The 14,792-nt window shown below is 42.0% G+C and overlaps 1 protein-coding gene across 1 annotated transcript in view; it reads left to right on the forward strand.

The window, feature by feature from the left end:
• The window catches only part of prim2 (DNA primase subunit 2), a 101,807-nt gene extending 91,739 nt beyond the window's left edge, over positions 1–10,068 (forward strand). Inside the window, exons 13-14 of the mRNA XM_029640259.2 lie at positions 4,537–4,605; positions 9,690–10,068. Coding sequence (XP_029496119.1) covers positions 4,537–4,605; positions 9,690–9,920 — 300 coding nt within the window. The 3' untranslated portion in view covers positions 9,921–10,068. The remainder of the gene's footprint in view (positions 1–4,536; positions 4,606–9,689) is intronic.
• The last annotated feature ends 4,724 nt before the right edge of the window (positions 10,069–14,792 follow it).

Below are 14,792 nucleotides of genomic sequence, written 5' to 3' on the forward strand. Positions count from 1 at the left end.
TTTTCCAGTCTGTGGTGCAACGTGGCGTTGGTGGATGGAGCGAGACATGATGTCCCAGATGTGCTCAATTGGATTCAGGTCTGGGGAACGGGCGGGCCAGTCCATAGCATCAATGCTTTCCTCTTGCAGGAACTGCTGACACACTCCAGCCACATGAGGTCTGAGAATCTCATCTCGGTACCTAATGGCAGTCAGGCTACCTCTGGCGAGCACATGGAGGGCTGTGCGGCCCCCCAAAGAAATGCCACCCCACACCATGACTGACCCACCGCCAAACCGGTCATGCTGGAGGATGTTGCAGGCAGCAGAACGTTCTCCACGGCGTCTCCAGACTCTGTCACATGTGCTCAGTGTGAACCTGCTTTCATCTGTGAAGAGCACAGGGCGCCAGTGGCGAATTTGCCAATCTTGGTGTTCTCTGTCAAATGCCAAACGTCCTGCACGGTGTTGGGCTGTAAGCACAACCCCCACCTGTGGACGTCGGGCCCTCATACCACCCTCATGGAGTCTGTTTCTGACCGTTTGAGCAGACACATGCACATTTGTGGCCTGCTGGAGGTAATTTTGCAGGGCTCTGGCAGTGCTCCTCCTTGCACAAAGGCGGAGGTAGCGGTCCTGCTGCTGGGTTGTTGCCCTCCTACGGCCTCTTCCATGTCTCCTGATGTACTGGCCTGTCTCCTGGTAGCGCCTCCATGCTCTGGACACTACGCTGACAGACACAGCAAACCTTCTTGCTACAGCTCGCATTGATGTTCCACCCTGGATGAGCTGCACTACCTGAGCCACTTGTGTGGGTTGTAGACTCCGTCTCATGCTACCACTAGAGTGAAAGCACCGCCAGCATTCAAAAGTGACCAAAACATCAGCCAGGAAGCATAGGAACTGAGAAGTGGTCTGTGGTCACCACCTGCAGAACCACCCCCTTATTGGGGGTGTCTTGCTAATTGCCTATCATTTCCACCTGTTGTCTATTCTATTTGCACAACAGCTTGTGAAATGTATTGTCAATCAGTGTTGCTTCCTAAGTGGACAGTTTGATTTCACAGAAGTGTGATTGACTTGGAGTTACATTGTGTTGTTTAAGTGTTCCCTTTATTTTTTTGAGCAGTGTGTATATATATAAATGAGTCAAGCTAATAGCCCATCCTAGAAACATTGTTTGCAGAATTCACAGCCAAAAAAACACTTGTGAAAAACAGGGTTAATAATAATATTACCATTTCCCCCTTCCACTTGTTAAAGGTTCCAATTGATCGTTTTTTAAATTAATTAGTATATTAGAGTTTAACCACAATATTTGTTGGATTATTTGTTCTGTCTTTTCTGGTGGATTAAATTGAAATTGCAACCAATCACGGCCAGTTGTGATACAGCCTACCTAACTAAGAAATACATTTGACGATACAATTCTCTCCCTACCCTCCTTGATAAGAGTCTATTGTCCTGCTAAAAGCCCATAATGGCGCTGTACAACGTGACCGGTCGGGAGTAGGCTACAGTACTACAGTAAGAGCAAAATAATACTAACATTTCCACACGCTAATTGTAGTCCAAGTTTCTCTTAGTGTAACAACAGTTTTAGTAAGTAATACTCACGAGTAGTAACAAAAACATAAGTGACAGAGGAATAGTAATTCTTACACTATTGTCCAATTTGTAAGTCGCTCTGGATAAGAGCGTCTGCTAAATGACTTAAATGTAAATGTTCTAAGTTCAATCACCTTCATCCTCATCATACAATTAATTGATATTCAATTTTGAAGTCGTGCACAATTATCAGTTTCTATTTGGTTTATGTCGCCTATTCATTGTCAGGCACAGTAGCGCCTTGGGACCCAAAAGCATAATCAGTGCTCGAACTACCCCTTGCACTGATCTGGAGCAATGAAGTAGTGACGCAGGGTACCGTACTAAACCACAAATTACCTCTAAGTCCCGCAGCATAATCGCAACACTTTTAGTTGAGAAACCACTATAGGCAGCATTATTAAATGTTAGAGACTGAGTCCAAAGTGAGAGAAATCAGTGGGAAGTGATTCATATGCATAACATCAGTCCTCACTCACCCCAGTCTACCTGGGGTTGCCCCTCCTTCAAACTGACACTGCATGCCACAGAGGCCAGCCACTGACATGTGACAATGCCCCCCTCTAAGAATGTGCGCTAACCTGTCTGTTATTCAGAAGGGCAGCCATTGGCCGTGCTTTCACCTTGGCTCTTGCAGCTGGAAAAGCTAGTCATGGGCACCAATATGGAAAGTCTGTCAATCTGTTGCATTTTTCCCCCCAATATATTGAGAAATATAGGAATAAAAAAACGTGCATGCACCCTGTGAATGGTAGAAGAGGCACCATAAAGCTTTAAAGTCCTGCCTTAACTGGTGTAAAGTAACTCGGATGACACCCTTCGTGATTTAATGTGCCAGTCAATCCCCTCTGCGACTAGGGTACTTTATTGTCTGTGTTAGGAACCCCAGAAACCCATATGACAAGTGGGAAGTGGAACATTGGCTTTTAATCTCTCCTTAAGGTTTATAGTGAATTTGTGCACCTGACGATATATTCACAACTGTGTATAGGATGGGAAGCGGTACTGACGCGCCAAGTCTAGGTCCAAGAGGCTTCTAAACAGCTTCTACCCCCAAGCCATAAGACTCCTGAACATCTAATCAAATGGCTACCCAGACTATTTGCATTGCCCCTCCCCCTCTTTTACGCCACTGCTACTCTCTGTTGTTATCATCTATGCATAGTCACTTTAATAATAACTTTATCTACATGTACATATTACCTCAACTAACCGGTGCCCCTGCATATTGACTCTGTCCCGGTACCCCCCTGTATATACTCTCGCTATTGATTATTTTATTGCTGCTCTTTAATTACTTGTTACTTTTATTTCTAATTCTTATCTGTATTTGTTTTTCAAATGCATTGTTGGTTAGGGGCTCATAAGTAAGCATTTCACTGTAAGGTTGATGGTGAAATGTTGTCCCACTCCTCTTCAATGGCTGTGCGAATTTACTGGATATTGTCAGGAACTGATATACACTGTCGTACACGTCGATCCACAGCATCCCAAACATGCTAAATGGGTGACATGTATGGTAAGTATGCAGGCCATGGAAGAACTGGGACCTCATTCAGCTTCCAGGAATTGTGTACAGATCCTTGTGACATAGGGCCGTGCATTAGCATGCTGAAACATGAGGTGATGGCAGCAGATGAATGGCACGAAAATGGGCCTCGGGATCTTGTCACGGTATCTCTGTGCATTCAAATTGCTGTCGATAAAATGTACTTGTTCGTTTTCTGCAGCTTATGCCTGCCCATACCATAACCCCATCGCCACCATAAGGAAGTCTGTTCACAATGTTGACATCAGCAAACCGCTCTCCCACATGACGCCATACACGTGGTCTGCGGTTGTGAGGCTGGTTGGACATACTGCCAAATTCTCTAAAATGACGTTGGAGGTGGCTTATGGTAGAGAAATTAACATTCAATTTTCTGGTAACAGCTCTGGTGGACATTCCTGCAGTCAGCATGCCAATTGCATGCTCCCTCATCAGTGGCATTGTTTTGTGACAGAACTGCACATTTTAGAGTGGCCTTTTATTGTCCCCAGCACAAGGTGCACCTGTGTAATGATCATGTTGTTTAATCAGCTTCTTGATATGCCGCACCTGTCACGTGGATGGATTATCTTGGCAAAGGATAAATGCTCACTAACAGGGATGTAAACAAATCTGTGCCAAAAAAAATAAGAGATGTTTTTTGTGCGTATGGAACATTTCTGGGATCTTTTATTTCAGCTCATGAAACATGGGACCAACATGTTACGTTTATATTTGTGTTCAGTATATTTCCAGTAATACTTTGAGCCTAATTTTAAAGCTGCACTATAATGTCGCTCCATAATTAGCATCCACAAAACACAAGGGCCTTAACACAAGCACTTCATCCATCGTGCAAAGTTGTTCAGCAACAGAAATAACGAGTGTGCAACTGTGGGGCAAAACATAAGGAATGGCCTAAATTGTTGACAACATGTAAGCTATGTATAGTCTCCAATGTTTATTGAAAACATCAATACATTTGCACAATGAGCACTTGTTTCTCAAATACATTGTTACAGTTGTTGGTTAGCTAACTTGCAATTTTTTTGCCATATTAGCATTGAAATGAAACCAGTCGAAACACCTCAAAACAGGACATGGTATCAAGAACAATATGAAACTATCTGCAACGAGCCACTTAAGATTCCCCACATGGCAGTTTATTGTCATTCTTGCTAACAGTCTGGCCATCCAGAATCACAACAACACGCTGACTTCTACCCCGTGGAAGAGCGCACATTTTCGTGATGTTGTCAGCTAACCCATCTATAACTGCTAGTCACCGTGATTGGTTAACGTCAAATCCGCTCTTACACAACAACATTCCTGAAATATGATTTGCATACAACAAGATCTCTCTCTAACCCCAACACCTCTTTAATCTCTGTATTCCCCATGCTTTCTTTTCTTGTTTTCAGATCCTGGAGTTGGTCAAGGGAATGCACTATCAGCTGGCCTGCCAGAAGTACTTTGAACTGACGCACAGCGTAAGGACGGCTTTCATTTGGGGCCAGCTGTAATCGGGGTGGCCTGCCTGCTATTGTGGGGACCGGAGGGAGGGCCCCGCAGGATATGCATGATGCCTCTGGAGGGAGGGGCCTCCAGCTCTGTAATCACATCCATCATTAGCTGTCATGTCCGTTTAACTTGTATGGGTTAATTATGGCACTTTAGATGAATTTAGACCCTAATAAATGACATTTATTTGATCTAATACCATTTTAGTGGAGAACCTTTTAGATCAGCAGTTTCAGTCACATTCGAGGCTTTTAATATTCAGGCCTTATTTAGGAGGGAGAGAAAATGTATGGGAAATAATCAGGGTAGAGCTTGTTCTTATTGCTGTTTGTCTTGTAAGGGGTTGCTGTTATGCACGTTGATCATAGCAATTGCTTACATACGTCTGTGTTATTTCCAGCAACCCATAAAAGTATTTTTTGGGGTCAGTGCTATTGGGAAAAGCAAATGAGTGGAAGCGCGTCTCCGATACGTGTTGACAATTCGCGTGATTTTCCGTGCTGCACTGTTTATTGTATTTAAATTGGAAGCTCTACAGACTGACGGACTGGGGAGAGAGATGGCGGGGGTTTTTTTCAGTGAGAAAGCAATAATCTAGAGATGTCAGTCAGGATTAGTTCTTTAACACGTGCCCCTGTCCCTCAGCGTTCAACGCAGCTGAAGTGACAGAATCCTGATGAGAATGTGGGCACGTAGCACCAAGATGTAAATGTTGACTATCTGCTATGTGACAGTTTAATTTGACTGAGTTGGGGAAGGAGAGATGGGAGCAGTCTTTGATGTGAATGTTGGAGGTAAACTTTTCAGAATGTTTGCCATCGCTCTGGTGCAAAGTTTATTCTGAGAAGCTAATATCCTTGGATCACATTTCAATCTGATAACCCAGGAAAAGTACATGTAAAGCACTTTATACCGTAATCCCAAAAATATTTTAAAGGACAGATTTATGATTAAAAAAAGATTGTGATTTAATAAGGTTTTAGATTACCTAGCCTTTTTTGGGCACGTTTATGATAGTCGTGTTCTTTTTTTTAAACTCCATTTCATCATTGCACATTGAAACTTTAGACCTCACAAGACCCATTTGTTGCCAGTTTCAGAGTTAGAGCCAAAATTCACTTTGAAAGTCAGTCCGATGAAAGTCACTTTGGCTTCTTGACAAAAACACTTCCCCAGCCAAGCAAAGGACAATGTGTCTGCAGGGACCTAGCTACACCCTTGGGTGGGTGGGTGGGTCACATTGTTTCTGGTTACCAGCCTAAATTATCTTTATTGGTTGAGGTAATACTCCCATCAGAGCCTTCTAATGGCTTCAGCTCTACTCAACTTCTTTGCCTTACTTACAAGACCTACAGTTGAAGTCGGAAGTTTACATACACATAGGTTGGAGTCATTAAAACTCATTTTTCAACCACTCCACAAATGTCTTGTTAACAAACTATAGTTTTGGCAAGTCGGTTAGGACATCTACTTTGTGCACGACACAAGTAATTTTTCCAACAATTGTTTACAGACAAATTATTTCACTTATAATTCACTGTATCACAATTTCAGTGGGTCAGAAGTTTACATACGCTAAGTTGACTGTGCCTTTAAACAGCTTGGAAAATTCCAGAAAATTATGTCATGGCTTTAGAAGATTCTGATAGGCTGATTGAGATCATTTTAGTCAATTGGAGGTGTACCTGTGGATATATTTCAAGGCCTACCTTCAAACTCTGTGCCTCTTTGCTTGACATCATCGGACAATCAAAAGAAATCAGCCAAGACCTCAGAAAAAAATTGTGGACCTCCACAAGTCTGGTTCATCCTTGGGAGCAATTTCCAAACGCCTGAAAGTACCACGTTCATCTGTACAAACAATAGTATGCAAGTATAAACACCATGGGACCACGCAGCTGTCATACCGCTCAGGAAGTAGGCACGTTCTGTCCCCTAGAGATGAAAGTACTTTGGTGCAAAATGTGCATATTAATCCCAAAACAACAGCAAAGGACCTTGTGAAGATGCTGGAGGAAACAGGTACAAAAGTAGCTATATCCACAGTAAACGAGTCCTATATCGACATAACCTGAAAGCTCGCTCAGCAAGGAAGAAGCCACTGCTCCAAAACCGCCATAAAAAAAGCCAGACTACGGTTTGCAACTGCACATGGGGACAAAGATAGTACTTTTTGGAGAAATGTCCTCTGGTCTGATGAAACAGAACTGTTTGGCCATAATGACCATCGTTATGTTTGCAGGAAAAAGGGGGATGCTTGCAAGCAGAAGAACAACATCCCAACCGTGAAGCACAGGGGTGGCAGCATCATGTTGTGGGGGTGCTTTGCTGCAGGAGGGACTGGTGCACTTCACAAAATGGATGGCATCATGAGGGAGGAAAATTATGTGGATATATTGAAGCAACATCTCAAGACATCAGTCAGGAAGTTAAAGCTTGGTTGCTAATGGGTCTTCCAAATGGACAATGACCCCAAGCATACTTCCAAAGTTGTGGCAAAATGGCTTAAGGACAACAAAGTCAAGGTATTGGAGTGGCCATCACAAAGCCCTGACCTCAATCCCATAGAAAGTGTTTGGACAGAACTGAAAAAGCGTGTGCGAGGAAGGAGGCCTACACACCTGACTTAGTTACACCAGCTCTGTCAGGAAGAATGGGCAGAAAATTCACCCAACTTAATGTGGGAAGCTTGTGGAGGCTATCCAAAACGTTTGACCCAAGTTAACCTATTTAAAGGCAATGCTACCAAATACTAATTTGAGTGCATGTAAACTTCTGACCCACTGGGAATGTGATGAAAGAAATAAAAGCTGAAATAAATCATTCTCTCTACTATTATTCTGACATTTCACATTCTTAAAATAAAGTGGTGATCCTAACTGACCTAAAACAGGGATTTTACTGATTAAATGTCAGGAATTGTGAAAAACTGAGTTGAAATGTATTTGGCTAAGGTGTATGTAAACTTCCGACCTCAACTGTATATGTCTAGACTCGATAGTATCATAGATGTCCTTAATCTAGTCCACTATTACAATTTATCCGTTTGGTAATTAACCTACGGGTTATGATTAATATTTGTGGGGCTTGTTTCTCCTTGTTGTAATATACTCACATTGTCACAGAGAACAATTTAAATGCCTCTAATGGTGTTTCAGTAAACTCTGTCATTGCTTTCCAAGATCATCATTCATTGGACCCTCTGGAGGAATGAAACGGTGCTCTGGGTCATAGGTGCTGACTAATAGCCTGGAGCTGTACAGTCAGAGGGTCCCAGGGATAATTCCCCTGGAATAAATAAGATGGCAGCTCTGATAAACAGCGTGCTCGAACAGCCTTTGAAAGATAAATGGAACCCCCCACCACCTCCGAAATGAAAAATCCACATTTATGACATTCAGGAGTCATATTTTAGTCCTGTCGTCCAAACTGCATGTTTGTGACATTAATACGCATTGTGAAAGAATAGTTATTTTGTGTGGAGGGTATGGGCAATCCCACCAATATACGACCCCTAATCTTTAAATGATTGTCATCATGGGGCACAAAGACTACCAACTCGTTTCTCCCTTACCTGCCACTGGGAGAATTAAGTATCTGCCACGTCCTATAGTGATGGGGGTCAAAATTGATAGTCACATTTCGCAATGTTATTGATATTTACCTCCTTTTTTTTGCTACTGCAGGTACAACCGACTAGCGCTAGTCAGTTGTACCTGCGCCAAAACGCCTGTATTTTTTTACACCTATAGAATCGCAATACATATTGTATGATCGCCCTAATATCCTACCTGGTTCCAGATCTGTGGGTTTGTACAGATAGATCTGTTGTTCCTCCCTCCTTGGCAGCGTTTATTAAAGGTCAAAATATAATACTTCACTGATTAAATATTTACACAGGAGCAATAAATCAAACAATAGAAAGAGTAATGAAATGGCAAGCTCCGAGATGCTTCACCTCGGATTATGGGAGCAGGAGGGTGCTGCAGCAGCAAAATTATTCAAAGATTGATTTGTTTCTGATCTTGGGTTCGGATTGTTTCATGTTTATGCATTTGTCATTTGTCACATCCAGAAGGCCAAGTGCTATGTGGTAATGCTGAGACAGATCCGGGTGTAATGGATTGCACAGTTCTGTACTCGTGAAACCTGTGGCTCTGAGATTTTTCCACTCTTTAATAAGTTAAATGCACAGACAGTGAGCAGAGACAGAACAGTTAACAAGATAAATTAGATGGGTTTTTTCTTCTTAAATGAGTAGGGTACTTGTTTCTTTTGATGTTTGTGTAAGGAGTTTATTCCCATCAAGTACTGCTGAGATATGTAGGTGTACGTGTGGACCCACACTGGTTCAAATACAGTCGAGCAGTCAGCTTGTATTTGCCTCGCTAGACAAAGGAATTGAACAATGATCTCAAGGTGATGGCAGGAGAGGGACTTAAATTACCCTCATGCTTAGGAGTCTAAACAGTTCGGAAGAGTTCGTACATATATTATGACGACATTTTGTGGCGTTTTTGTTCATCAGTGATTGGTCAGTAGGGAATCGATACTAGTTTAAATTTTTTAATTAAGAAATACTGCACCAAACATCTTAGTTAGTCTGCCAATTTTACATCTAAGATCTCCTCGCCAAAAACGTCAAAATGAATGGAAATATCTTAGACTATTTAAAATATCTTAGACTATTTTAAGGTGTAAACTGGCTCTACAGCGTCTCAAAATGGACAAACAGTACTATTGCTGCTCTCTTTCTTGTTTCTGAAGCGAAGGTCTTTTAAGGGAGTATGCGAGCACACTTGTTCGGCTAGGCGCCAGCCGAATTGAAACATGCTGACACCTTATTCGGGGAGACTTGTTTTTAAAGCCGGTGTGTTCCCTCCCAATCACACTGTCTGGCTTGAAATAGGAGGGAGGAATTGCATCAGTTCAGAACACCAGAACAATGCCATTTAGTTAAATAACTGAAGCAGAGTTGTCTTTCTGACACTTCTGTCCAAGTTATTCTTTTTACCGTCTGACACCTAACAAAACTTGTTTCTGTTGTGTCCAGATTGAGGACTCTGGGTTTTCACTCAATCACCCCAACCAGTACTTCATGGAGAGCCAGAAGCTGCTAGGCGGTCCCGGGGCTGGGGTGAAGGTGGAAGTGAAGCGGGAAGACAACCCTGCCACCAAACCCCCCAACCCGTCCCCTCACCAAACACCAGGACCAGGGAACCTCCCTCAGGAGGTGGCAGCAGAAATAACAGAGGACCTGGATTCTTTCTTCCAAGATGCCTGATAACATTTCCTTACTATGTAGATTTGAATAAGCTCCCATCCAGTCAAATGTTTTTTTTTACCAAGAATAATGATTTTCTATTCTTCTCAAATGTTCAACGCTGTCCTCTGTTTTACATGTACGTAGTAATAAAGTTGAATAATATGAAGATCTTCTCTTTGGTGCTTATTTGTTGGTTGACAAATGCAACACAATAACAAGCAAAAGATTAATCTTGACCTTAACCTCAATCTTGGGATTTACCAACAGTGGGACTACAATTCTCAAACCTGAACTTTGGAACAGTTGGATGCTCTTTCTAATTCATTGCTGTGATGTATCTACAGTTTTTCTCCCTGTTTGAAAGCTGACATTGGTGCAATTCTATTCATTTTGAAATAGTCTGTTTGGAAATGGTGTTGCCTCCCTTTTTTCTCTTCTGCGAGGCCCATTGCCTGCTCATTGGTTTATGACCAGAAAATTAAAAACACTGTCGGGGGAGTTTCTCTTCTGCACTGTTCAACCAATCCAGTAAATGTTTAGGAGGAATTAAGTTAGTGTTGCCTTGTAACGTCCAAAAGTGGAAGTTGTTACAGGCTCTCTTTCCATTTCCCTTGAAAACCAGAACAAGGGATGGATACAAGTGAACACAAAACACAAGTTGTATTGCACTGCCTTGGAATACGCTTGATGCAAGTTACCCAAAGCCCACCCTGTCTTGTAAGGCCTCTTGGCTAAATTACAGGTGAAAAATGTTAGTTGCCCATAACCAAAGTGGTGTGGAAATGGCTAATATTTCTTTCAAATCTTTATCACATACTTACTCTATTGGTTATTCAATTCACATCAGACCACAACATATACAATATCAGTGAATTCTGCACAGTGTAACTTGTCAAATTTGATCAATTATGTTAGTTTCATGTTTAGAAATGTGCTCAATGTTGAGAGATTTGAATATACTATATGTAGTTCATGTTGAGCTTACGAGCTTCTATGCCTATTTCATGTAGCACTCCAGACAAACCTAGCATGACTATCTACTCTAAGTAGCCCAGAGATCTAGCATGACTATCTACTCTTAAGTAGCCCAGAGATCTAGCATGACTATCTACTCTAAGTAGCCCAGAGATCTAGCATGACTATCTACTCTTAAGTAGCCCAGAGATCTAGCATGACTATCTACTCTAAGTAGCCCAGAGATCTAGCATGACTATCTACTCTAAGTAGCCCAGAGATCTAGCATGACTGTCTACTCTAAGTAGCCCAGAGATCTAGCATGACTGTCTACTCTAAGTAGCCCAGAGATCTAGCATGACTATCTACTCTAAGTAGCCCAGAGATCTAGCATGACTATCTACTCTAAGTAGCCCAGAGATCTAGCATGACTATCTACTCTTAAGTCTAGCCTATCTACTCTAAGTAGCCCAGATCTAGCATGACTATAGCCCAGAGATCTAGCATGACTATCTACTCTTAAAAACCCTGTCTTTAGCCCGGAGATCTAGCATGACTATCTACTCTGGTAGTAGCCCGGTTTGTAGATCTAGCATGACTATCTACTCTTAAGTAGCCCGGAGATCTAGCATGACTATCTACTCTAAGTAGCCCAGAGATCTAGCATGACTGTCTACTCTTAAGTAGCCCGGAGATCTAGCATGACTGTCTACTCTAAGTAGCCCGGAGATCTAGCATGACTATCTACTCTAAGTAGCCCAGAGATCTAGCATGACTATCTACTCTAAGTAGCCCAGAGATCTAGCATGACTATCTACTCTAAGTAGCCCAGAGATCTAGCATGACTATCTACTCTAAGTAGCCCAGAGATCTAGCATGACTATCTACTCTAAGTAGCCCAGAGATCTAGCATGACTATCTACTCTAAGTAGCCCGGAGATCTAGCATGACTATCTACTCTAAGTAGCCCAGAGATCTAGCATGACTGTCTACTCTAAGTAGCCCGGAGATCTAGCATGACTATCTACTCTAAGTAGCCCAGAGATCTAGCATGACTATCTACTCTAAGTAGCCCGGAGATCTAGCATGACTATCTACTCTAAGTAGCCCAGAGATCTAGCATGACTATCTACTCTAAGTAGCCCAGAGATCTAGCATGACTATCTACTCTAAGTAGCCCAGAGATCTAGCATGACTATCTACTCTAAGTAGCCCAGAGATCTAGCATGACTATCTACTCTAAGTAGCCCAGAGATCTAGCATGACTATCTACTCTTTATCGCCCTCCAGGTTCCTCGGAGAGTTCAAGTAGCCCAGAGATCTAGCATGACTATCTACTCTAAGTAGCCCAGAGATCTAGCATGACTGTCTACTCTAAGTAGCCCAGAGATCTAGCATGACTGTCTACTCTTAAGTATCCCAGGGATCTTTACCAGTTTACAATTGCACTGCTTAGGCAAAACCCTGTCTTTATTTAAACCCTTGTGTGAAGTGGCATATACAAGGTTGTGTTCAAGGTCACTGGATGCAATTTTATTTAGTTTTTTCCTGGAGTTTTCCACAGCCTAAGCTGGTATATAATGTCAAGCATTTTCTCCTCCCAAAACATGTCCGCTTTTGGTTTGTAGATGGATATATTGGCTTGTAATTAATGTACAAACTAATCAAGATGGACTGTGTTTAATGCTTGATCAAATTGGATAATGGCTTATGGACCTGCATTATAATATAAATGCAGCACAATATTAATTATAACACTGCCTTGTGATTCTTTTCCTTTCGAATTTACTCCAATAAGTCTACGCACAGCATGTCCACAATACCCTATGCCCCCCCACCCACCCTCCTAGATGTTTCAGTAATGGTGTTCTCCTCCATCCTTCTCACTGTGCCCTATACAATCTACCCTCTCACTCACTCTGCCCTCGCCTGTACAAGCTCATCACCCCTCTCTCCCAGTGCTCTAACAAGCTCTGCGGGCTAAATGTAGAGTCAATTAGAGACCCAGAGGAGAGGGACCTGCATTGTGAATTTAAATGGGTCCCCCTGGTAGGCCAAGGGAAAGTAATGGTGCCTTTTCTGCAGTCAAATTTTTTTTTTCTGCAGTCAAATTCCCTAATGGCCTTATGGGTGGAATGTTAAGATTTTTCATTATGCCAAACGTTCTGTGTTTCTATGTCAAACGGTTTTGTTATATTTCAGTCTTCTGTGATGTGTATATAAAGTGTAATATTGGGATGCAAACTCAAAATGGAATACATTTCCTCTCTATATCTAACATGGTACAGGTGTATTGTTTTTAAGCCAGTATCCATGTGTGTGAGGTGTATACTTTTGTTTCAAAGTAGATTTGTTTAAGACTACCAAGAAACACTGTGACCCTGTTTTAGCCCACTGTAGTAAAAGGTTCAGGGACAAATTGAGCTATTAATACTTACACCTTTATGTAACTGTATACTACTTTAACTTTTTTTGTAACAAAGGCTGTCCAAGAATTCATGTAATTCAGTTGAAGTCATGGAAGGTTCGATCACTAATGGTTTATGGTAGCGTGATGGTACTTGAGTGACTTATTTTTGATAGCGGATGCTGTGGCTCGGGTAAAACGTTTACAGTTAGGTGCCATGGTTTTCCTGTGGTAGCTGTATGCAGAAAATAATTCCATATGTTCTTCAAATGGTATTGTGCACATATTCTGTCCGTATTCTAAAACATCTATAATTTAAATAACATTTTCTTTTTGTATTGCTCTTGCAATACTTGCCTAGTTAAATAAATAAAACATGTAAATTGCTCTTGCAATCTCGAAACTTGCCACTTAAATTTGCGCATAAGCTTAAAATCCCCCTTCTCATGTTACCACCGTTTTAAAAAGTGTTTGTCTACCTGGTTGTTTTATGAAACGTTACTTTGGCAAAGTGGCCTGAAGAGAGCTGCAGAGTAGCTCATCAGGCTGCATCGCAGTCTCACACATTTAATGCTAAAGCATTAACGCGTGGCTTGCTAGGTGCCTGCCTGCACCCTGCCACAGAGCTAGAATTAAATTAGTTTTTGGAATCCGAGCATGACGCTTGGCAGAGAGGATTTACGCACAAATAATAAGGTGAGTGGATATGAACAGTGCACAGCTGCGCTACTGTCAGCAAGAGACCTTGATGTTTCATATTTGGTGGAGCTTGACTGCTTTTGACAAAGCTGTCCCTTCTCTAGCGGCTTGCATCAGTTCACCGGGGCAGTGTTCACCTCGACAAATGGATTTACAATCATTAGCCATATTATAAACTTCACTGGTTCACGGTGTGATTTGTTCTCTTCCATTAGTCAATACCTGGACTAGAAGCCTAGTGGGGATGGGTGCATTCACTACAAAAGGCTGATAGGAAATGTATAATGTATTCAGTAAAAGCAAGGCCCTGTGTTTCCTGAATGCCGAGGCACCTTTTTATTCAGCTACACAGGGATAATTCCGTTCCATGTGTCTTGTGGAGAGTGAGATACATGTATTTACTGTGCTGTGTGTCTTGGTGTACAAAATGAAATGATCCAAAGCAGATTTGATTTGGGACTTTTAGATCATCTGGTTCCCCAGCAAATTCCATCGCTGATATTCTACGCCATTCAAAACCCATTTGCAATGTATATACCGGTACATACTGTGCATGACCTTGTATAAGCGTGCTCTTGTAACAGGGTAGAGCTGCTGAACATACCCCTATGGCCTGTTGTTAGCTTTGAGGACCTCATCCCATGATGCTTAAAGGTGGCATAGTATGGCTACAGTACATTAGATATACTGTATGGAATTTGGAATATTAATTGGTATGTGTTTGATTCTATATTCTCTGTTTATTTCTATGGAATTTTAGGTCATTTTATGGATTCTGCTTGCATGTTAGTCTATCTTCTATGAAATGGTGGACTGAGCCTGGGCAGTAC

Source organism: Oncorhynchus nerka, linkage group LG28 (genome assembly GCF_034236695.1).
Source record: "Oncorhynchus nerka isolate Pitt River linkage group LG28, Oner_Uvic_2.0, whole genome shotgun sequence".
Classification (NCBI taxonomy): Eukaryota; Metazoa; Chordata; class Actinopteri; order Salmoniformes; family Salmonidae; genus Oncorhynchus; species Oncorhynchus nerka.